The following is a 23,525-nucleotide window of genomic DNA, read 5'->3' as shown; positions in this document are numbered from 1 at the left end:
TCTTTTCTCTAGATACAATATTTTAGTTAATGAAATCCGCAACTTCATTTGCTCTTGTTTTCCACACTATACTAAACTATGTTGAGTTACTTTTTCTAAAATACTTAAGTATTGGCCCCATAGATGGCAACTAAAAAAATTTGTCCTTTATTCTACTCTATAAATAAATTTAAAAAATTAAAATCACACATATTTCCCCTACCTAGAAGTAGATTCTTGATGAGAACTCTTATGTTTTATTTTATTTTGTTTTGTTTTCCCATGTAGTGGCTACTCCATTTTATTGTGGTTTTATTACACTAATTTAGTTATAAGGGAATCAATCCTCCCCTCCAATTTCAGTCCAAATATCTTGGACAAAGTTCATTTGTTCTGCTCAAGGGATAAGAAGTAACCCTAACCTAAGACAGTTATTTCTTCATTCTCACCACAAAGGTTAGTTCAGAAATGAGCCCATAGGACCAGTTGTATTCAAATCAGGTTTTCTGTTTGAGCTCTCAAGAAGCCAATCTATTACCCCATCCCCACCCTCCCATCCCCATAGGACATAAACAAGGGAGGGTATAGGGCAGGGAGCACCTGATGTGGCCAATTTGCAATCATTTGAGCCAATACCAAGGGATCACAGTCTAAAAAAAGGAGAGATAAATCTCATTTAGATGGTATCATTTTACCCCTGGGTCAAGCTGACCTTGAAGAGACTTTACTCTAGAACTGTAATTGGATAAATAAATAAATTCTCCATTTTAAATGGCCTGCCACTTGTAAAAGCAAGTATCCTTGGTGATAAACCACTGTTAAAATTTTATGTGTTCCAATCTCCATCCTGTTTAAAAATATGTTAAATGCATCTAGGTCAAATGCCTAACAACATAAGTCTGTGGCATTCCCGTTCTAAATGTCTAATGGGCAACCTACCAGGAAGGAGACACAGTTTCCATAATCATGCCTTGCTTTCAGTGTGAGCTCTTGTATCTGCCCTATCTGGGCAGTGCTCACCGTACATTATAAATGTCTAGTTATTTTCCTCTTTTCCAGGGTCTTTAAGAACAAGTACCTTGTCTGTTACACTGATCAATCACCAATATTTAGCAGATTTCCCTGCCAATATTATGGCCTTAGTAAATATTTGTCAAGTAAATGAAGGAAGGTAAGTGGGATTTCTATAAGAAAAAGAATTAGAGTCACAATATATCCTCTCTATTTCTTTCCTTGTTGCTTATGCCTGTCTGCAATATGACTCAAACTAATAAGGGGGAAAGGAAAAGAACAAAAGGACAAACATACTAAAGCAATCCACAATCATCATTTTCTAGAGTTGGCAAAAATATATGTGAGGGTTGCAAAAGACAGTGGGATTGATTTGGTGAACTCCTACTGCCTTTCCTAACTGATAACCATGGCCAAGTTACTTAACTGCTCCAATTCTGGATTCTATAAAATGGGCATTGTATTCCCCATTTCAAGCATTGTAAGGATTAAATGAGAAAATAGTGAATATATTTAACTGTTACTACTTTGCAAATGCTGTTGAGAAAAAAATACATATTGGCACAATTTGCTAAGCTATTTCAAAAGTTTGCTTTTGGTAAACTGGGAAAAGCTGAACTTGAAGGAAATATCATTTTAATGTTTTTTAGGCTTTACTTTCAAAGAATGAAAAGTCTTATAGATTTAAAGGACATATAATTTTTAAAAATTAGTAGATATTTCACATCTATATGCTTACATGTTTATCTTAGATCACAGGAAAACTCAGATTGTATAATCCCCAACAAACTGATGAAAATCCCTCCATATTTTCTAATGAAAAAAAATCTTATTTCTAATTGATATCTTACTTCTTATACCACTCTGTCTAATCTTATTAGAATTTAATTTCTGGTGTTTGCAAGAGAACACTTTGTTTTGATGTCAAATTAAATTAATTAATTTCTTTTTCTTTCTTTTTTTTTTTTTTTTCAGAAAATCCATTCTAAATATAAAATGTGGTTAAAAATAATTTATATACTATGGATACAGGAAATACTTAAAAGATTGATATGCCCATGCAAAAAGAGAAGAAATACTTGTCTATTTACTGATTTTTTTCTCATATGTATCTTAATCCTCCCTCTTGAAAGTACTTCACAAAATGCAACACAACTCAAATTCAGGGCTTATTTTCTTTCTGTCTTCCCTGGGAGGATATTTCTGACTCTCCATAGCAAGTATTAAGAAGATTGAAATTAGTTACTCGTATACCGGTCCTTTTTTTCCAGGCCCAATATGTTTTAATATAAACTCTTTCCCTTTCTGAAGTTTAAGATGTATTTTGAATTCTTTTTTTAAATCCAAATACCTTGGCTTCATGTTAGAATTGGACCCAAACACACTTCTGAATTGTTCAAACCGAAAGCTAGAACATAGAGGATTATCTCCTGAGATCCCACAGCATGGGATGATATTACCTCTCTCTCACCTTCTCTGAAGCAGTTCAGTTCTAGGCGGCTAATCCAGATGTGATATAAGAGGTAATCAAAGCTATCATATTAAGTAACAAGTCAGCAGACATTCCTGTATTGTTCCATCACAAAATCCTTTGCCCTCTAGAGAATAAGCAACTATTGTCTTACATCTCTGTGATTACAAAACACTTGAAAATATATTCCTTTACCTTTAAGGCAATTCAAGCATTGTAAATGTTTTTAATATAGTCAAGCTGCCAAATCCAAGTTGGATTTGCAACCTAATCTATATGGGAACAAAATACTAACTTGAAAGGCACATACTGTTGCCTTATAATTACAAAGCACCCCTAAGTCAAGGCTGGGAATTACTAATTGGATCCGGTCTATTTGTGCCTGATTTCCCATTATTTACTTCAGTACATTTTTTAATAATTTCATTTACAGCATGCATTATTACAACTACCCTGATATCACCCAAAAGTGTGTGAAGTATCTGTTTCTTTGTAACTTGATATTAACTGGTACATTACTGCAAAATTTGTAGAACTCTAGAAAAAAATAATCTAGGTTTCAAAGTCTTTAGCAAATAATACTTAGCTGATATATTTGTCAAATTCTTCCCAAATACATATATGTAAAATACAAAATTCAAATACAGGATAACTTTCTAAAACCAAGTACTTTTCAGATAGAGAGGAAGAGATTAAGTGAGCATATAAACATACAATAATAGTCTCAAAATACAAGTCTGGAAAATAGAAATTTGCTTTTTTAAACTAAAACTTAACAGTGAAAGCATATGAAAGATATAATGTTTATTATCTTACCCAGTGATATCTGTACATATAAATATTTCAAGGAAGCTACTTTTAATTACATATAAATTTATTTTAGTGGTCTGTAATCTGCCATGTAAATTATTTTGAGCACTAGTAGCTAGAACAATCTGTTACAAAAGATTCATAAAGTAAAATAGATGCTCTTCTATGTCTGGTAGGCATAAAATTTAATGACATATTCAAAGCTATATGCTTCTGTAAAGTATTACCTACAATCTCTCAATGACAAAAGTAGACTTACATAGAGAAATGAAATAAAATAGTCAAAGATTTTAGTTTGTGCAGAATTTAATTGTATTTCCCCGAAACAATAACTGGAAATATGCTATGGAAATAGATAGGATTGCATTCTTTAAAACAGCATAACCCTTATGAGTTTTGTGGGTTTTTTATGAATGAATAATTCTTTAAAAACATTAAAGTATCTCTCACAAACTTACCTGTTACCAGTCAGTGAGCATCAAGGACATTTTGATATGTTTTTTCCTAAAACTGAGGCTTTCAAATCAGACTGTATTTACTATTGGAGTTTTAGTTTTATCACCAGAGATGCCTAAACTTACATTGTATATCTTGCAAGTGCATGCTTCTTTTTATAAGGTAATCTAGATAGATTCTTCTTCCTAACTTGAAAACACCAACATTTTACTACTGGAGCATCTGTGGCATTATCTCCAAGAAGCAGATTATTTTTTTCACCCATGTGCCCATCAAGCAATGAATTCTAAATGATCTCTTAATCTTCCACTTATCTCCTGTCCCTTTGAACATCAGTCTTTCACACTGTGTTTTTATGTCCATAGGCTCTAAATTCACCTCCCAAAACAAAGCTAAATAAGATCAAAAAAGAGTCTTTACCCTTTCTTTCTAAGAGGCACAACTAAAAAACCAGGACTGCTTTCTACTCCATTTTAGCCCCGCCCCCGCAGTCTGGCTTTCCTTCGTCCCATAGGAGGCGCTCTCATCAATCCTGCCCTCCAGTCACGGCTTCTGAGTAACAGTCACAAGGTTGATGACTTCGTGATTCTTGAACCATTCATTTCTAAAATGTCTCTAATACTGAACTCTTTTGCTTTTCCTTTAACCTCTCCAGCAATTCCTTTCAGCCTCTTTTGCTTTATGTTCCATTATCTAATCTCTCCATGTTGGAATTCCCCAGGTCTTGATTCTGTATTCCACTTTCTTTTTCTTTTGACACAGTCTCTCTGGGTAATCTCATTTATTCCCAGAGCAATAACTATGATTGATACGGATTTTTGTATTTATAGTTTGACTTCAGATTCCCCTCGGAGATCCAGACCCATAAATCTGACTGCTTCTTCAGAGTATATGGGTTAAAATCTTGACCCTGATATTTTCTAGCTATGTGACCCTGGGTAACTTACTTAACCTCTCTGTGTCTCAGGTTATTCAATTTATAATAAGGATTATAACAATCTATTTATTCACTTATTGTAAAGATAGAATGTGTTAGTATTGTAAAACAGTTAAAATAGCTCCTGATACAAAATGTGAATGATATGTCATAGTCACTTGAAACTTAACATACTTCAGAGGAAACTCTTGATTGTTTCCATTATAGTTGCTCCCCATATAGGCTTCCCCATTTCAATAAAAGCTATGATCTTTTAACTGGTATACCTCTTCCCTTTTCCCTCTCTTACCCACTATCAAAATGAGTATATACTTTGTATGAAACATAAATCAGAATGTTTTCTTTCAAGTGTTTCCTATTACACTTTTAATAAGTACAACACTTATATATGTCCTGTGGGTTCTGACTGCTTGTACTTCCTCCCAGACATATTGCATATATACATATCACACATACACACACACACACACACACATACACACCATATTCACATTTACATGTTGCATAAAGATGCATGCATTAATGGTTGGATCCTTCTAATATATCATATTCCAATTTAGATGTTGTCTCTTAGATAAGCCTGCTCTGACAAGCTTATCTATTTAAATAGCTCCCCCGCTTTCTGCTATTACCCCAAATTTGTTTCCCCTGTGGGCCTTACCCCACGTTGTACTTATGGACATTATGTCCACTAATTCACTGTGTGCCTCCCTTATCAAACTGTAAGCTCCATTAGGGCTTATGTTCATTTATCTACCTCTGTGTACTTAGCACCTAGTACCATGGCTGGTAAGGAGTAGGCATTAAGTGAATGTTGCTGGCAAGAAGGCATGCAAGAATAAACGAATGAGTGAATTAGCTTTTTTCTAGCAGCTATTCCAGAAAAACTAGTCTGGTTTTTCAATATCTTTCTTGTAATTTATATTCCAATTCAGATTATTCTTGGGGAAAAAATCATGTTGCAAAGTGTGATAATGAAACATCATTTTACTCCATTATCAGTTATCATGTCAAAATCACCTTCATAATTAATAGGCTCATAAACATTACAGGGTGGTAATGAATTTAACTCCAAAAAGTGTAAAATAACTTATAACTCCAAAAAGGCCGATCTGAGAGAAATAAATCATACTTCTGACCCATTTCTATAATGGTTTATGTGTTTTCTCCAAATTATAATTATTGCTTTATAAGGAAAAGCAGTTGATTTTTTTTAACCATTATCATCTCATCAAGCACTAAGAAAATTATTTCTTCAAAAATGTTACTTTTGTGACATAAAGAGAGGAAGAATATCCATGTTTCTTTGGTCTAGGGTTTAGGTAAAGAACAACACAAATGAGTTTAAGTATGTCTCCTAGGCCCTTCAAATTGCCACATTCTTACCATGCTGCTTGACTGAGCCATCTTTGTACAATTCAGGTCTTCAAAAACCTTCTCTTATTATATGAGTTTTATCTTATAAACCATGTCTGTATCTTACATAGAGACCTTGGACAACCTCTTTCAGCTTCCATTTTACCCTCCTTCCTTATGGAAAACATGGAACACCAAAACCCCACCTCTTCCCAATTCCCTAGCAGTAGATGTAATTCTACCAATCAGACCCACCTCCAGGAGGCTGAAAAGCAGAAATGTGGCTAAGGTTACTTGGATGTGAGTCAGTTGCCAAGACTGGTGTCAACATTCCCAGGGTCTAGTCTGTGGATAAGAGGCAGCTTCGGTGACTGAAGCAGATTTCTGACCAGCTGGCGTGCCCTGGTCTCAACAATCCAGGAGCAACCCCTTGACTGCTGTCCTTCCCGTACTTCCCATACTTCGCCACCTGTGTACACAACAATTCTGTACAGGAGCCCTTCCGTCTGCCCTAACTTAAGCGCTGTGTTATGTCTAACGCTCTGACATAAGCATAGGGAGATGGTTTTTAAAAGTTTTTATTTTCTTTGTTTTTCTTCATGGTATTTAGGCTGAAACCTATCTCATAAGACTGTAAAAATATCCTGGAGACTTTTTTCCCCATTTCACATAGCATTTTTTTAAGTGGCAGCTATTTGTCTTCACAAGGACAATTTGAAATATATACAAAACAAGAGATCATTGTAATAAACTCTGATGCACCAATTACCTAGTTCCAACCACTATTCATTTGTGAACTGACAATTTTATATCATGCAAAATCCCATCCACATTTTCCCTAGCCCAGATCATTTGCAAAGTGGGATTTACCAGTTTCAGGCAGCAGAGGCTCATATATCATAGAATTTAAGCCTTAGGTTCATTTGCATCTATGTAATTATAATATATAAATATAATAAAATAAAATAACAATATAATAAATAGGTAACTTTATATGTTACATAAGTGTAAATAATATAAAATTCAATATAAATATAATAAAATATCACAATAAAACCCATCAGCATCTACGCATATACTATGCTTGTAAATTTTCTACTCTTTGGGGTTAGAGTAGTAGCATCAGACATTCCGCCATATTCTTCCAACTGCTTTAAGAAGAAATGACGTGTCTGCTCCAGCTCCTCAAGATTTCAGGTTATTTTCAATTTCTCTCATTATCTCTGGAAATTACTACTTTCACATTGCAAACTTGCTGTTTTTAAACCATATTGCCTCTCACATGAAAATACAGCTGGAGAACTATTAAACTCTAAAAAGAAACAGAAGTTAAATACCAGTATTGGTTGAATCTCTGTCTGTCTGTCTGTCTGTCTCTCACACACACTCATACACATACACACACACAATTTTGAGTATTTGGGGGTCAAGAGCTTATAAACAAACAATTTATACATATTTCCATGAGGAAGCTGAACTAATTTTTAAGGCCAACAGTATTTTGTGTCATCAAAAGTAAAAATGACAAACACACACATGGACAACTGGTTCCAAGAAGGACAAAGCTGTTTTTCAACACTGGCTGAGCAGCCCTCCCCATGTATGTTGAGCAGCCACCCAGGACATTCTCTGTATTAATGGATGACCCCATGAGCACTGGCCTTGTAGGAAGTGAGTGAGTGAACCCTGACATTGTGGGAAGTGATATTGGCAAAACCAGTTCTCTTGCCAGTGGTATACAACCTCACTTTGACATGACTGCTGGGCTAATTTCACGGGTCTCCCAGTAACAGAGAAACATCGAATTTTCCTATCACTCACTGTATATAAAGGTGTATCGCCTTTCTCCTAAAAAACTGAAACCAAACTAAAATGATAACCACACACATCACTGAGTTTTGGCGAAAGTATTTTTCTGAATTTGCATTTGCAAATGTATAACAAAAACTTTGAAGGTTACAATTCAAAACTTCCTTCTGCAAATACTTGACAAAAACTGATGGCCCAGAAAGGAGAACCTCGTTTCCCTTTAGCACCCAATCACAGCCCAGATATATAGACCCCAGCAACCAAGTTCTCAGTATCATCATATAGTCAGAATTGCATTTTCTCTTTCTTATGATAAGATACATATTTCACCAGGGAATGAGGAAAGTTTTAAACCAAACAAAATCAATGAGTGTTCCATAATACAACAGACTCTACAGTAAGACATCCTTAATAATAAAAATTTGAATGCAAAGTATTTGGCAATGAGCTCAGACTCACAGAACACCTGGAGGTCTCTTCCTGAGCATTTCATGAATCATATACCATCATGCAACTCTTAATATTTAAAACTTTTTTTTACCCTGCATGATGTTGAGGATTTCCTGCAATTCCTATTTGCTACTTTTTGCCATCTAGTTTGACATCCTGTGGGCTCCCTTTCCAGGATCCTTCACCATTACATTTTCCCCCCCGACAGAGATTTTATACTTCCTAGGAAAAAAAGCTTTTTACTGATGCCATCCAATCTTTCTCTCTGCACACAATGGCTTACTTTGAAGTTCTCTCTTCAAATCTCCTTCACTGAAGCTGACCTACTGCCTCATTTTCTAGGGCATTGTTTCCAGCATATTATTACACAGAGAAGATCTGGAAACCTCTTTCACTGTAAGTGTTAATAACTGAGAAGAATTAGTTTGCTACCCTGTATACACAGGCCCTCAGAAATTTGCATTTTAATAGAGGACAATTCCTTCATAACTCAAAGGAATGGAATATCTCTAATGGTGGAATTTCAAGCATCACTGACACCAGTAGAGGAAATATTTGGGATGAGAACACTTAACACCAAACCATAATATCTCATGATACAAGACAACTATCTTTTTCACCTAGACTTAAGCTTAACCTGAATAGAAGCCGGTATTCATGTTTGAACAAGAATTAAAGCACAACTAAATATAAAGCAAAAATCTAAGCTGTTGAACAATACTATTTCTTAATGGGCTGCATTGTTCTCTCTGAGCTTCTTAGCTTTGCAAAATGGTGTTATTATGCTCTGTAGCTCTTCTCAATTTCATTATGTCTTCACCAGGATGGCCTTAAAGTTCTCTTCAGCTTCAATAAGCTTTAGACAGACTTCTGTCTGACCTTAGGCTCCTGCCCTCCCTTTTCTTAGAGCATTTACTGCAGAAGACTTGTAATTGTAAATTCTTTCTCTGCTCCTTTGAGATATGTTTTTCTAAACTTGAGAATACCTTTTTCAGGGATAAGGGAGCCATCCCTTTGAAATGCAGTCATCATCGAGAACAATAGTACCCCAATCGCCTAGTTTCTTTGGAATAGTAAGGATCTCCCTCCTTTGGGGTGTCTTGCTCCAAGTTGTAAAAACACACTCCTGTCATTAAGTCACTAAGAAAAAAGTTTACTTTTCTTTGAGTAGGCCAATTAGCACACACAGAGGGCTTACAACTCTCCATCCCTTTGCAGCTCTTAAAAATCCTCCTGCTTTTTATTTCAGTGAAATTGAGTTCAGAATGAGTTGTGACCTCCCTCCTCTATTACAACAGCCTTGAATGAAGTCTTCCTTGCATGCTTAATTTTGTCTAGTGCAATGTTTGCTTTGACGGCCTGCACATAGAGAGATTTAAGTACCCATACCCAGTTTGTTTATCTTTTCCCCAGATCCTCTCATGAACAAGCATCATGAACATAACCTAAGGAAACGAAGTACAATACCTTTTTTTTTCACATCCACGGCAGTGTCCTTATCCGTTTTCTTTTTGACATCTTCTTTTTCTGGTAATAAAATGAGAAAATTAGAGGCATCTACCTGGTTAATTCTCATATATGTCAGGGCACACATGACAGCCATCATGGCATCCAACACATCGTCTACAGAGTAATCGGAAATCAGTGCCGTAGTCTTGCCAAACATGAGTAAACTAACACCTTCATGACCGAAGACTGGCTCTGGTGTGTTTTCTCTTCAGGAAAGGAGAAGATTTTTGCTAAGCTCAAAATATAATTTCTCATGACAATGGAAACTTTAAAGATTTTATTTATTTATTTATCAGACAGAGAGAGTAAATTTATTTATTTACTCAGACAGAGTGGCAGGCAGAGGCAGAAGGAGAAGCAGGCTCCCTGTCAAGCAAGGAGCCCGATGCAGGATTCGATCCCAGGACCTAGGATCATGATCTGAGCCGAAGGCAGCAGCTTAACCCACTGAGCCACTCAGGCGTCCCGACAATGGAAACTTTAAATATCATTACTAATTATGGCTTAATTCAATAGTTTTTTCTGAAAGTCATTAAAAAGAGTATATAGAAAGTTCTCTGGGCTTATCAGGCCACCAGAAGCATGTCAGAAGCTCAGAAATCTCTGGAGATCACGTGGGATTTCAGAAGTACCATCTGAAAACAACCGTCTAAAGGAGTGACAAGATACAGCAAACCAATCAACTACTGTTTCCCCCTATACATTCAGTAGTTGTCCTTTGAGAGACACTTTTTATTTAACTGAATGAATAGGAATGCTGGTATTTGTATTTGCAGTCAAATGAAGTCAATTAGACTGAGCACCACTCCCAAGGAAGAAAAAATTCCATCAGTAAAAATTTGTAAAAAAATATTAAGGCATGACTTTTCTTTTTAAATATTTATTAATTTCAACCTTATGTGGAATTTTTATAAATCTCAAGAGTGCTTGTTAATGACAGTAACAATAAAATTATTAATTATTATTCATTCTCTCCTAAAAAACAAAAGCTTTGCCAGTGGCATTGTAAAGGGATACTAATTGACTTCTGAATTAGTTTTTAAATTACTTACCTTTCTTTTTTGTTTCAGAAGTCACTTTCTTCTCCGCTTTCTTCTTTTCCTCTTCTTTCTCTAGAGAAGAGAATTTAGTACAGAAAAACCAAGATTTGAATGAAAACTTACTGTTAAATGAGTTCTGCCTCCAGATAGTTTTGTGACTTTGAGCAAGTGATTTAATCTCACTAAACCTTATTTTCCTCATTTGTAAAATAATAGTACTTCCCTCAAAGTGAGCTGATGTTTACAAAGCACTCCACACAGTGCCTGGCTCACAGTAAATGCATAAAATTGTAGGTTGCTAATATTGTTTATAAATAATGAACAAGATAGTTTGAGCTTTCCGAACCAAGCAATTGCCTGGTGCCTAAAGAAAGATAGTAATATATGACATTAAAACCTCATTTCTAAGGAAAGATACTGCAGGTAAGCTAAAAGAATATTTTCGTTGTTGTTTTCTTTTTGCATGTTCAATGTCATTAGAAATAATACACTAAGCCATAAATGATATCTATTTTGATTTAACTATTTTTCAAATCTGCTTCTTGTCAGCAGGCCTTTGGAGGCTGGTGACATCTGTCTGGCAGTATGCTGGGGACATGACTTTCACTGCCCTTCCTGAGTGGTTGTATCAACGAGGGTGCTCAGGTTTTTGCACCCAGAGGTTGCGGAAATTCTGGGTGCCACAGAGATCGGCATGTGGTGCCTCTAGACTTCTCTATAGAAGATTTCTTTTTCAGAGATCTGACAAAGTCTCGGTCTGACAGCAGAGGGAACCTCAAATGCCTCACTGTAGCCAGGTAAAAACTGGATATCCCTGGACATGGTTCCGGTAAGTGTACTCATTTCGAAAAACAGAGTCCTGCAGAAGTACAGAGTTCTTGAAATGGAATAGTCAGTCTTTTTAGTTTAGAGTAGGGTTCATGATGGAAACCAACTCATTTTCATCCTCAATTAGTAGTACTATTTACCTTACATTTGAAATATCTTTCTCTTTGTCACTTGTCTCTCATCGCAAGTATAGATGCCAAGCTTTCAAAGATTTTCAATACCCAGAACTATTATGAGATTGTTTCTATGCTGAAGAAATTCAATGCCTAGTTCTAGTGTGAACGCTGAAGTTGTCTACTAATGATTGCATCTTATTAAATATAGGAATTAATTCATTCCCTTAGGTGTAGAGATTTTTTTACCTACAAGATCAAAGACAACACTTTCAGTGTTAGAAGTATAATTTATAAAGAACCCCTTCTCATGACTTCTAGAGATAAGCTCATGTCGTAGGAAGAAATAGATTCACACTCTGTCTAAATGTGTCTGTGGTGTACCATCACAGCTCATCCAGTCAGAAGGAGAAAGTTGAGAAGTCCAATTTTGATAGTTGCAGAGTTCCAAATAAATCAATTGAATTCCACTTGCCTTTTCCTAAAGGTTTATGCATATTAAATATGTAAATCGTGTTTCAAATTCTGAATAAAGATACTTTTGATTTAAGTATCATTACTTTCAGCTTGTCTGGGAGAAATTTTACATAGCAGTGTATTTTCCATCTTATCTAAAAAAATGCATATGCCAGGCAAGTGAGTTGGCATCTGCTAAATGTTTGAGTCAGAAAATGGGTTAATTAAAATACAGATTGCTTGTAAATATTTCTTAGCCCACATCAGACATCAATGCTGGAGTCACAATAAGATCACAACTCAGGATCCAAGTTTCAGTTTCCTAATGTAGAGGAATAAATATTTCATTTAAAAGTTCATGCCAATTAGTTAATCTTACACTGAACTTCAGAATGAAAGTCGATATTTGAGGTCATAAGATGAAAGACGTTCTTTTCTTTTTTTTTTTTTTTTAAAAGAGGATTCTCTTGTGCAATGAATCCTACTCTTTAAATTAATATAACTGGAATTTTATTGTGGTGATACAGTATTCTTGCCTTAGTTCAGATTGAATTAAAGCTTCCATTTACACTCTGCCTGTGATTATGGCCATCCACTGAGAGAGTCATGAATAAAAGCAGAAGTCCACAAAAAGCAGGTATAAATAATGTACTTTAATAACATTTTTATGAATTAGACCTTTAAGCTGTCATTATGGGGCTTACTTTATTCATGGTGAATTCATTTAAAACATCAACTTCTGAAGATTCTGCATTTCTTCAAGCACTATTGTCTCTATTCTATAGGTGACTTGGCAGCAGCAGAATTAGTGGAATTATAAAAGACACAACAATTTAATTATATCCTGCTTAGAAATAAAAGTAACCCATGTTTCTTTTATGAAAATTCTCCTTCCCCAACAGTCAACAACCTGCTATGCACACAAATATTTAATTTCCTCCTCACCCTCTCCTCCAAATTGTTTTCTGTTTTGACTGTGGCAGCTAGAGAAGAGTTAGAACACTTAATACCATTGGCTTTCACAGGAGTAGCAATTAAATATGTCTGTAGCCTGTGAACTTATCAGTGTACTGTCTTTCTCTGGCGAAAGTGTCATACGTCCTGAAATGATGGCTCTATCTGGCAGGGATCACAGGGAAGGCTGGTCGAGAGAGAAATCCTTTCCACAATGAGCAGCTCTGAGCCACAAATATGTTATTAGCTTCTGCATAAATTAACATCAGATGAAAGAAAAATTAAATGACTTACTTTTTGCTTTCTAAACCCTGACAATGGGCTTTTCTCTTGCTTTAAAATGTTTTTATGCCTTCTCAAAGCCAGAAAATGAACAATAGTCAATTAGAACTATGAAGCTTTCTTAGATGCCTGTTCCCGGGAAAACAAATGCAAATGTGTAATTTTTCATCTTATGTTTTGTTAGTCCCTCCTCTTTTCCTTTCTACTGTAGAGATTATCCAGATTTAACATGTCAGATGGGGGCTCCTCTTCTAGACCTCTCTGGCCAGGATTGATGTATTCTTGGTTCCAGTCAAGTAAATAAAGGTGTGTTTCTTCCAAAACAATGCCCTCCAACACATCTTGTCACTGTCACCTTATTTCTTTAGAGTGGCAGAGGCTGGCTTGGAACCCGCTTGTACCGTGATCATGGGAAACTTCACACAAGCAGATAAGTTCAATGACACCAGTGATTATTACAGTTCTCCACTGTTATCTTACAGAGACATGAGGCAAGAGAGAAAGCACGGGTGCTAGCGGGAGTGACCTTGGTCTAAATTCTGTCTCTGACCCTTTCTGGTCGCAGAAAATTGAGCCATGCACTATGACACACTGAATTTTGTTGTCCTCATTTGAAAAACGAGACCAATAAAAACTACTTTGCTGGCTTGTTGCGAGGAATGGAGACACTAACCTGAAGTGCCTAGATCAGAGGGGATGTTCATAAAATAGAGTTGGCAGCGAGTAGCTGTTATGATACTTTAGAAACAATAAAACTTTGACCACATATAATCTTCAGTAATTTCTCTAGATAGGACATTTATTGATCTATTTGAGTAAATGCACACTAATATTCTTTTTTTTTCTGTACGAAGGCACAGAATACTTTATGAATAAGAAACTTCATGAATATAAATAAAATAAAATTGAATATTTTATGTTGAGAAACTTCAGGAAAAAAGGAAATCAGTAGGATTTTAAATATTATGAAGGGGTGCTGGGATGAAATGAAGACGTGGATTCCGGTCTCAGCTTCTGTGTAATTAGTAGCTGCTGCCTTGTGCAGCGATGAGTCCCTCTTCCGTCTTCAACCGTAAAAGGCAGGGGAATGAGTAGAGTGTTCAGACCTCTCTCCATCCATTTATTCCTTCATTCTTTAAATGAAGCATGCTTCTTCTTGCATTTACTTCTCAATTTTGCTGGGAGCAGGTAAACTCAGAAAGTTTTCGCTTTGTAAATAGCTACTAAAAGTTCTCTGGCTTTGTTATGGCTTATAAAATGTTAAATCCAGAGAAAAGTCCATTTTTAAGGCTTTAAATATATGTGTATGTTATGTATCTATATATACACATATATATGATATGTGTATATTACATATATAGAATATGTGTACATGGTGTCAGGTGGGGATAAGGGTCAGGAAAAAATAGTGCGTCTTAGAAGATTGGAAAATGAAACGGTGGAAGGCAGCATTGTTTTTTGTTCTGTTCTTTTTTTTTTTTTTTTTTAAAGGAAGAAGGGTAAATCTTTGCAAATGGGTAGGATTTGAAGAGATTCATAAAAAAATTGGGAGAGTTTTGGCTATCGAGATTTTTGCAGCAGAGGAAAGCTATCTGCCAAGACCTTGATCATGGACTCTGTTGCTCATGGTAAAGATGGTCCCATTTTATTGTAAGATAAGAGACCACTGAGAGATTCCAAGCAGAGAAATCATATGATGCTGAGCTCTGTTTCAAGCGGAAATTTGGGGGCTGCTGGGTGGTGTTAAGTGCCCCACTGGACTTTGTGATCATGTTGTAAGGAAGAAAATTAAGAAAGTAAAAGAATTCAATACAAATATTCTCGTTCTTTTTTCTTTGTTTTCTTCCTCTGAATTTTATTTGGGACTCTTGAAGGAATGTAACATTATAGAATGGTGCTAGGAGTACCTCACTTTACATTGTAATTAGGTTGCTATGGCAGCAAAGCTCTTAAATTAAGGACTTCACTCGAATTATCTGGCATAACTAAACTGGCCTGTCAGAAGCTGAATCCATTATCTTTGCCTTGGCTTTTCCTTTAGTGATAGCTGAATTATTCTTGGAGGCCAGCTCTTCTCATTATCAACTATTAAAACAAATGATTCACAACCAGCAATTCAATAGCACCTTTCACTGACTACCCAGAGACTCTTAAAATCACAGTTTGCTCCGTCAACAGACGTTTGTCCTCCCTCATGTCAACCCCCTGGCCAGGGTCTATGGTTTTAAAAAATTCCTTCCAGGAACTCTAGGTATGGGAATAAGAAGCAGGAAAGTTTACAGTTACAATAAGGACTTTGAAGGATATTAAAGGTAAAATCTAAGGGAACCACCACAGAGGCCCCAAACCAAGGCCAAGTGAAAGTATAAATCTACTTCTTGGGGAAGTAAGCACAGACGGAGTCTGAAATGGTCTGGCTTTGATGGAGAGTGTCAGGTGTCAATACCAAAGCCCACTGAAGACCCAGGGGCAGAGACTGCGGGGGTCCCATGGACACTGGCTGAGAACTCTTAGTGATATCTCCCCACTAACAACTGAAATATCCCAGAGGACTCCCGATCTGATCACTGTAAATCAGAACTTTTTCAAGAGACCCTAAGCCAATTCATGAAGCCTCAAAAGGATCAGAGAGAAGGGATCTCAAAATTACTTTATGTGGTCATAGTCAGGCAAAAAAAAAAAAAAAAAAAAGTACTTAAATTTGGTTGAAATGTTACTTATTTTAAGGTAAGAGGAAATTACACTAACAGATAAAAGCACATGATCTCACGGGCATCAGCATTGACTTGGTCCTCAGGTGAAAAGTCTATACATCCTGTAACCAGTGAGAAAAATCACTCATCAAAGAGCCACTTGCCCAACTTCCCAAGTTCCAGAAATGACACAAGTGTTCCAAACTAAGCATAACCGCACACCCTGTTCTCACTGCTGCAAGTAAAAAGTGAAGCTTGAGGTAGACGTATTCTATCAGACACTTGCAAGTGAACTGACCCCTGGCAGGACAGAAGTTCCTGCTTCTACTGCATGCTTTCCAACAGCTTTCAGCCCCCTCACAGCCCAAGTGCTCAGACATAACCACAATTATTCTCTGTTTTTGAATTTTGTAGGCAAAAGAGAATGCAAAGTGATACATTCTTTGATACATTTCAGATTGCAAAAAAGTATCTTACATTAACTAAACTTGATATTTAAAACAGATAAGGTAGACTACCCTCAAACCTTTCAAAAATGATATAAAGGTTTTCGATAAGTGTGGTACTTTTGAATGGGTTACATTTATATCGATGAAGGTTGGCACACCTATTTATTTTTTTCACTTTTCTATCTAGAAGTGAAAGAGCAAAGGTAGCCTCAGAGTGTGTGTGTGAGAGAGGGAGAGATGAGACAGAAGGACTCTGGTTTGTATTTTTCCCCTCCATGCTTTTATATTTCAGAAAGCAAGTGCTCAAAATCTGTTGACTTTCACTAAGTGAGAAGCTCTCCATCTCCACACACTTCTCTCTGGGTAGCTTCATAGACTGTAATTGCAATTTTTGTTGTTTTCTTCTTTACCATGAGCAACAGAGTCCATGATCAAGGTCTTGGCAGATAGCTTTCCTCTGCTGCAAAAATCTTCTCGAGAGCCAAAGCTCTCCCAATTTTTTATGAATCTCTTCAAATCTTACCCATTTGGAAAGATTTACCCTTCTTCCTTAAAAAAAACAAAACAAAACAAAACAAAAAAAACAAAAAAAAACGAAGAGAACAAAAATCAATGCTGTCTTCCACCGTTTCATTCTCCAATCTTCTTGTGGTTTTGCTTTTGTTTTATTGGCTGTTTTTTGTTTGTTTGGTTTTGGTTTTTGGTTTTTTTGGTGTTGCTGAATTTGAAGCCTTTGGAAGAACTCTTTTAACACTTTTAAAGTTTATTTTTATGTAGAATCATTGTTTCCTCAAGATCCTTTATTGTAAACATTTCCAGTGTGTTTTTCTATAAGGATAAGAAAATCATAAAGGTTCTTTTCTAATACCTTTCATTTTCACTATCATATTATTTCTAAAAGATTATTTTTTTCATATCTTCACCTTAATTTTTTTTCTTACATTTATCTGTATTTAGAGATGGATTGTAAAAGTACTCCACTACATCGGGAATGTCAAGAATGCCTAGAAACATCACATAATTGAATTTAGAGGAAAAAACTAGTTATCATTCAAAATTGAAATATACATCACTTTATAGTGCCATTTCAAAGATATTGCCATTTTTATAGAGAAGTTAGGATTTGATTTACTGCATAAATTAAAGACTTAATAGTTATTTGCAAAAGTATTTTGACTTGGAAATTACTAGAAGTTAGATATATTGGGCACATGTACAAGCCTGATTTTTAATCAAAACGTTTCAATTAAAAAATATGTCTAATGGACATCTTTAAAAAGGAAACAAGTATCCTTTCAGAGTGTACAACTTTAAAGTTCTCATTGTTTTAATATGTTGAATTCAGGTTTATTTTACTTTTATTCTTTTATTTAAAAATCACGTATGTTAGAAAGAATTTTTATCCAGAATACATAAGAACACTTAAAACACAATAATAAGGGTGCCTGGGTGGCTCAGTGGGTTAAGCCTCTGCCTTCCGCTCAGGTCATGATCTCAGGGTCCTGGGATCGAGTCCTGCATTGGGCTCTCTGCTCAGCGGGGAGCCTGCTTCCCTCTCTCTCTGCCTGCCTCTCTGTCTACTTGTGATCTCTCTCTGTCAAATAAATAAATAAAGTCTTTAAAACAAAACAAACAAACAAAAAAAACCCACAATAATAAAATACAGCAGCTCAATTAAAACAAAAGAGTATAATAAATCATTAAATATGATACACAAATGTCTAATAAACATGAAAACAATACTCATCATTATTAGTCATTAGGGAAATGCAAACTATAACCAAAATGAAGAATTTCTTTACTCTGGCAAATATTAATCCTTTTTACTATCTCCATAGTTTGCCTTTTCCAGAATGCCATATAATTGGAATCACACCCAAATTTCCAGATTGCATTCTTTTAATAAGTAATATAAATTTTTTGAACTTTTAAAAATTTAAATTCAATTAATTAACATATAGGATATTGTTTGTTTCAGAGGTAGAGGCCTGTGATTCATTAAGGAGGGCATGTGATGTAATGAGCACTGGGTATTATGAATTCAAGTTTTTTAACTCACGGGCTACATAAATTTCATCATCTCTCACAAACTATACCAAACGAGTAACAAAACCTTTTGTTTTCTCCTTCCACATATAAGGTCTATTCTAGTAGATCAAAAATTTGGGGGGATGCCTGGGTGGCTCAGTGGGTTAAGCCTCTGCCTTCCGCTCAGGTCATGGTCTCGGGATCCTGGGATCGAGTCCCGCATCGGGCTCTCTGCTCAGCGGGGAGCCTGCTTCCCTTCCTCTCTCTGCCTGCCTCTCTGCCTACTTGTGATCTCTGTCTGTCAAATAAATATAAAAGAATTAATTTTTTATGTTTTAATGTTAAAAACATTAAGTCCCCCCCCAAAAAACAACCCATTAAAGCCATTTAAAATACACACCTAATTGAAGTGAGCAACCCTCTCCTTTATTATGTGAACAATTGTCAAGACTCTCTACTCCATTTAGCTAAAACCAACCTGACTTTAAAGACTCCTTTTGTTGTAAAGAGGAAGAAAAATATCTTTTGGAATTGTAACAAGTTAATATACAAGGAAGAAACATTTAGGTCAAACTAACAGAAATAACAAATAAATGTTTTTTAAAGAAAAACTGGTACTTACAAATTAGAGCTTTGGAAGGACCCAGTTCTTTTTTTATAAAATGCTTTATGAGAAAAATTTGCTGGCGTGGGAGGGTTTCAATCAGAATCCCATAAGAAAACTACTATTAGATCACTTTCATTCACATTCACAACCCACGTCATCCTTAACTTCCTCTCTGGTCCTTTATAGATCAAAATATGGGGGAAAAAACTTTTTTGATACCATGATAAAAAGTTATGAGAAAATCCTGAGACAACAAATAACAGATCCTAGTTAACAAATAGCTCCTTTTCTGTGTTCTGCTTTGTGGGTGCTACCCTTGGCTACCCAGAACATATAAATTCTAGGAGGGTCAAATCAGACAGACTACCCCCCATCCCCAGCTATACTGTCAGATGTGTACAGAGAGAAAAAACTTCTCTCAATAGGAAAAAGTTAATGGTTTTCAGAAAAAGTCTTTTTAATAATCAATAATGGTAAATCAAAACCAAATAACAAGGGGAAAGTTCTAAGTTTAAAGATGTAAGTTTCTCATGGAAGGTATTTGATGTCTACTAAGATGTATTTATAGTTCATGATCCATGGGAAACCCATTTCTTTCCATTCTTCCTTTCCTTTTTCTTGACCCTCTTCCATTTGTTTGGTTTTATCTTTCTTTCTTGTAAAGATGTTTTATTATTATTTACTTGAGAAAGAGAGCACGAGTGAGGGTGAGGGTGAGAAGCAGACTCCCTACGAGTGAGGGTGAGGGGCAGGAGGCCAGATGGAGGGGCTTGATCATAGGATTCTGGGATCATAACCTGAGCCAAAGACAGATGTTTAGCCTACTGAGTCACCTAGGCGCCCCAGTTACATATTTCTTTTTTAAAAAGTTTATTGGACAATCAGTTATTAAGGCTTACTACTTTTCCACAATATTAAAGGTGAATTACACTGGTTCTAACATGTTAACTCAAATAGAACTATGTTACTTCATGTTCAGGCCTAGCACAGTGTTGCAACTAAAAGAAACAAGAGTCTAAAGTTCCAGGAAGTTTTGAAGATAAATTTAAATCTTTCCTGAAGTCTTTCAAATAGCTAATGTTGTGGGACCCAAAGCAAGGTAGTCTGAAGACTCATTCTTTTATTCAAGCTTTCCAACCCTCCCTCATGACACTTCTTCCCTCCCCGCCGCCCCAAACACTTCTCTCTCCCAAAAGCACACTAAAAACTTCCTCTAGCCCGTGCTGGATCTATTTGCTTTTCTTGGCTTTTCTTTCTTTCTTTCTTTCTTTCTTTCTTTCTTTCGTTTCTTTTCTTTTTAAGATTTTATTCATTCATTTGACAGAGAGATAGAGAGACAGCACAACTAGGCAGAGTGGTAGGCAGAGGGAGAAGGAGAAACAGCTTCCCTGCCAAGTAAGGAACTGGGTGTGGGGCTTCTTCTAAGGACCCTGGGATCATGACCTGAGCCACCCACATGCCCCTTGACCTCTTTTCTTATTGTCCAGATCTTTTCTTTTCTTCTGGGGACTAACCCTTTCTGTTTCATCATAAATACATTTAATTCTTTGGATTCCTTCCAATTTTTCTGCTTTCCCAGCATATTCTGAGCAGAACACAAACACTTGGGTCCTGACCAGATAACCCTAGAATACTCCTTAGATGTTAAGGTAGAAGAGAAAAATTGAGAATATTTATGTTAATATTTGTTCATCCATCACAAATGTAAGTAATCATTTTTTAAAGAATCTTTTTTAAGCCATTGGAAGGTGAAAGTTGAATAAACAGTGTTGTACCAAAGTTAATTTGTTAGTTTTGGTAGATGAGGCACAGTTATGGAAAATGTGAACATCAGAAGAAGCTTGTTGAAAGGCATACAAGAATCTCTGTATTATCTTTATAACTGTTCTATAAATCTTAAATAATATAAAAATAAGAAGTTTAAATATGTTAACATTTTCCATAACCATGATTCATGTATGAGATCCTTGATATACTACTATACATTGTCAATGAAAAGAGGATATAACACATGAATTTTTTTTTTTGGTCCAAGAATATCATGCAACTAGAGATCCCCATAACAGACTTCAGGAAATGCTGTGCTTGGATTAAGTTTATGACACCAATGTCTCTATCTCCTCATTTGGAAATTCCAGACTCCTACATCCAGTGGTCCACAGGAAACGACCATTTGTAGGAACAGAGCCTAACTTGCTGCCTGACATTTGGCACAGTGTTCATTTTTAGTCCAGATCCAATCTCCACACAGATCTTTATGGACTGTGTTAATTAAGCCCCTTGCCCTCTAGATTTGGGTTATTTTTGCTTTATGGGAGCAACCTGAAGAGACAATAGAGCAGGAAAAAAAAAAGAAAGAGTTATTTTCCAACTCCCTCCTGAGCTCATTGAGGATATTACTCACATGATTTTACAGAGTTTTGATGGTGTGTTCTCATAATGAGGGACATAGCTCTCATTGAGCATCTCTGTCTTAAGCTTTAGGCTTTGTAAACCACTCTATTCTCCTACCTCTTCAGGTCCAGGCTCCCTATTTTTGCTAGCCCTGAGATGCTTCACGGTAATTCTGCAAAAACCTTTATAAATACTACATTCATTAAACAGTCTTAATCACCAATTTTGATGTGCCAGGGACCCGGATACACTCAGCAAGCCCCAAACTGAGCTCATTATCTCTTCCCAAACCTGTTTTTATTCTTAATGCCATTCATTTACTCAGGTCAAATAAGACTTTAACAATCACACTCAGCCCTAACACTTAATCACTAGTCTAAGATAATGGAAACAGACTAAACCTGGGTATGTGACACCTGGCCTCCAATTCCAATTACAGCTGACCCTTGAACAACACAGGTTTGAACTGTATACGTCTGTTTACATGTGGATTTTTTTTAAATAAATATAGTATAGTACTGTAAATATATTTTCTCTCATGACTTTCTTAATAATATTTTTCTTTTCTCTAAGAATACAGTAAATAATCCGTATAAAATATGCCTTACCAACAGTGTGTTTATGTATCAGTAGGGCTTCTAGTGAACGGTAAGTTATTGGTAGTTAAGTTTTCACAGGGTCAAGTTATACACAGATTGTCTGCCACAAGGGGAAGGGCCGGCACTGTCCCTGACCTCCGCATTGATTGAATGTCAACTATATATCACTGTTATAGTTGTGTTCTCTTAAGCAATTTGCTTGATTTTTCTGATCTTTTCTAAATTCTAGTATATGTGCTGCTGAAGCGAGCACTGATCTCTTCTAAATTCTAAAATGATGTGAAATCGTATTCACTGCTTGGCATTGTTTTGAGGGTTAAGGGGGATTGTTTAAAGGAAAAGGAAGGTAATTTTTCCCCAGGAGCAGTAGGCTTCTTGTCTCATCTCCATACCCCCAATCCGCACCTCTCAGCCATCCATTCTTTCTATAGCTGAGATGGTAATCTAAAATGCAAATCTGATCATACTTCTCCTTCCTCCAATTGCTTTAGCAAGCTCATGGAGTCCATGAGGGCATGTAAAATCTTTAGCTATGTATGCAAAACTTTTCAGGATATGACCTGAAGCCTGTATTAAGAAATTATATAGAGTTTCACATATATTGACTAATGTCATCAAGACAATTACCTTCTGTAGAGACCAATTTAAGAACTGCCATAAAATTAATAATTTATTATACATATTGTAGAACCTTCATGATTAAAAAATGATAATAAGGGCAACTAATGTTTGAGTATATAACTCTGCTAGAGAATGTGCTAAATTGGGGTGCCTGGGTGGCTCAGTCTTTTAAGCACCTGTCTTTGGCTTAGGTCATAATCTCGGGGTCCTAGGATAGAACTTTGGGTTGGGCTCCCTTCTTTGTTTTTCCCACTTCTTCTGCTCCTTCCCTCTCCCCTGCTCGTGCTTCCCCCCTCTCTCAAATACATAAATAAGTAAAATCTTTAATAAAAAAAGAAAATCTGCTAAATCATTATATACATTTTTTCATTCAGTTGTGTTAGCAACTTTCTAAGTTAGATAAATAGTGAAAGTAGTTTAGTTTATATATTTTATCAAAATTTATAACTAAAGGTCAATTCCATTAAAAATTGTTGAAAGATATAAGTTTATTTCAGCACAAAACAAAGAAAAATATTATATCGGCCTAAAGTTCAATAAAATTTATTGTGTCATAGATTTAATGGAATAAGAACTGGGGCCAAATTTCTATTTTATTATTTTATACTCTTTGCTTCTCAGGAAGCAAAAGCTCACCGAAGAGCTAAGGTGATAAAGTTCTTGGTTTAATAGA

General features: G+C 35.9%; 1 protein-coding gene and 1 long non-coding RNA gene across 15 annotated transcripts in view; one reads left to right on the top strand and one right to left on the bottom strand.

The window, feature by feature from the left end:
- TRDN (triadin) overlaps positions 1-23,525 on the bottom strand; it is a 390,017-nt gene that overhangs the window by 205,914 nt on the left and 160,578 nt on the right. For 12 of the 13 annotated variants that reach the window (XR_009354661.1, XM_059177681.1, XM_059177674.1 and 9 more), the window contains exons 11-12: positions 10,841-10,900; positions 9,747-9,806 (exon numbers count right to left, since the gene is read on the bottom strand). Coding sequence is in view for 11 of the 13 variants with exons in the window: in XM_059177681.1 (XP_059033664.1) it covers positions 9,747-9,806; positions 10,841-10,900 (120 nt within the window). In the remaining 2 variants the exon portion in view is untranslated. The remainder of the gene's footprint in view (positions 1-9,746; positions 9,807-10,840; positions 10,901-23,525) is intronic. The other variant, XR_009354662.1, reaches the window with a different exon arrangement.
- The window catches only part of LOC131833844 (uncharacterized), a 48,977-nt gene continuing 36,827 nt past the window's right edge, over positions 11,376-23,525 (top strand). Inside the window, exon 1 of one of the 2 annotated variants that reach the window (XR_009354665.1) lies at positions 11,376-11,657. This is a non-coding gene — a long non-coding RNA (uncharacterized LOC131833844). The remainder of the gene's footprint in view (positions 11,658-23,525) is intronic. The other variant, XR_009354666.1, reaches the window with a different exon arrangement.

This window comes from Mustela lutreola, chromosome 6 (genome assembly GCF_030435805.1).
Source record: "Mustela lutreola isolate mMusLut2 chromosome 6, mMusLut2.pri, whole genome shotgun sequence".
Taxonomy (NCBI): Eukaryota; Metazoa; Chordata; class Mammalia; order Carnivora; family Mustelidae; genus Mustela; species Mustela lutreola.
The sequence above is the reverse complement of the archived record's forward strand: the minus strand, read 5'-3'. Positions and strand labels throughout refer to the sequence as shown.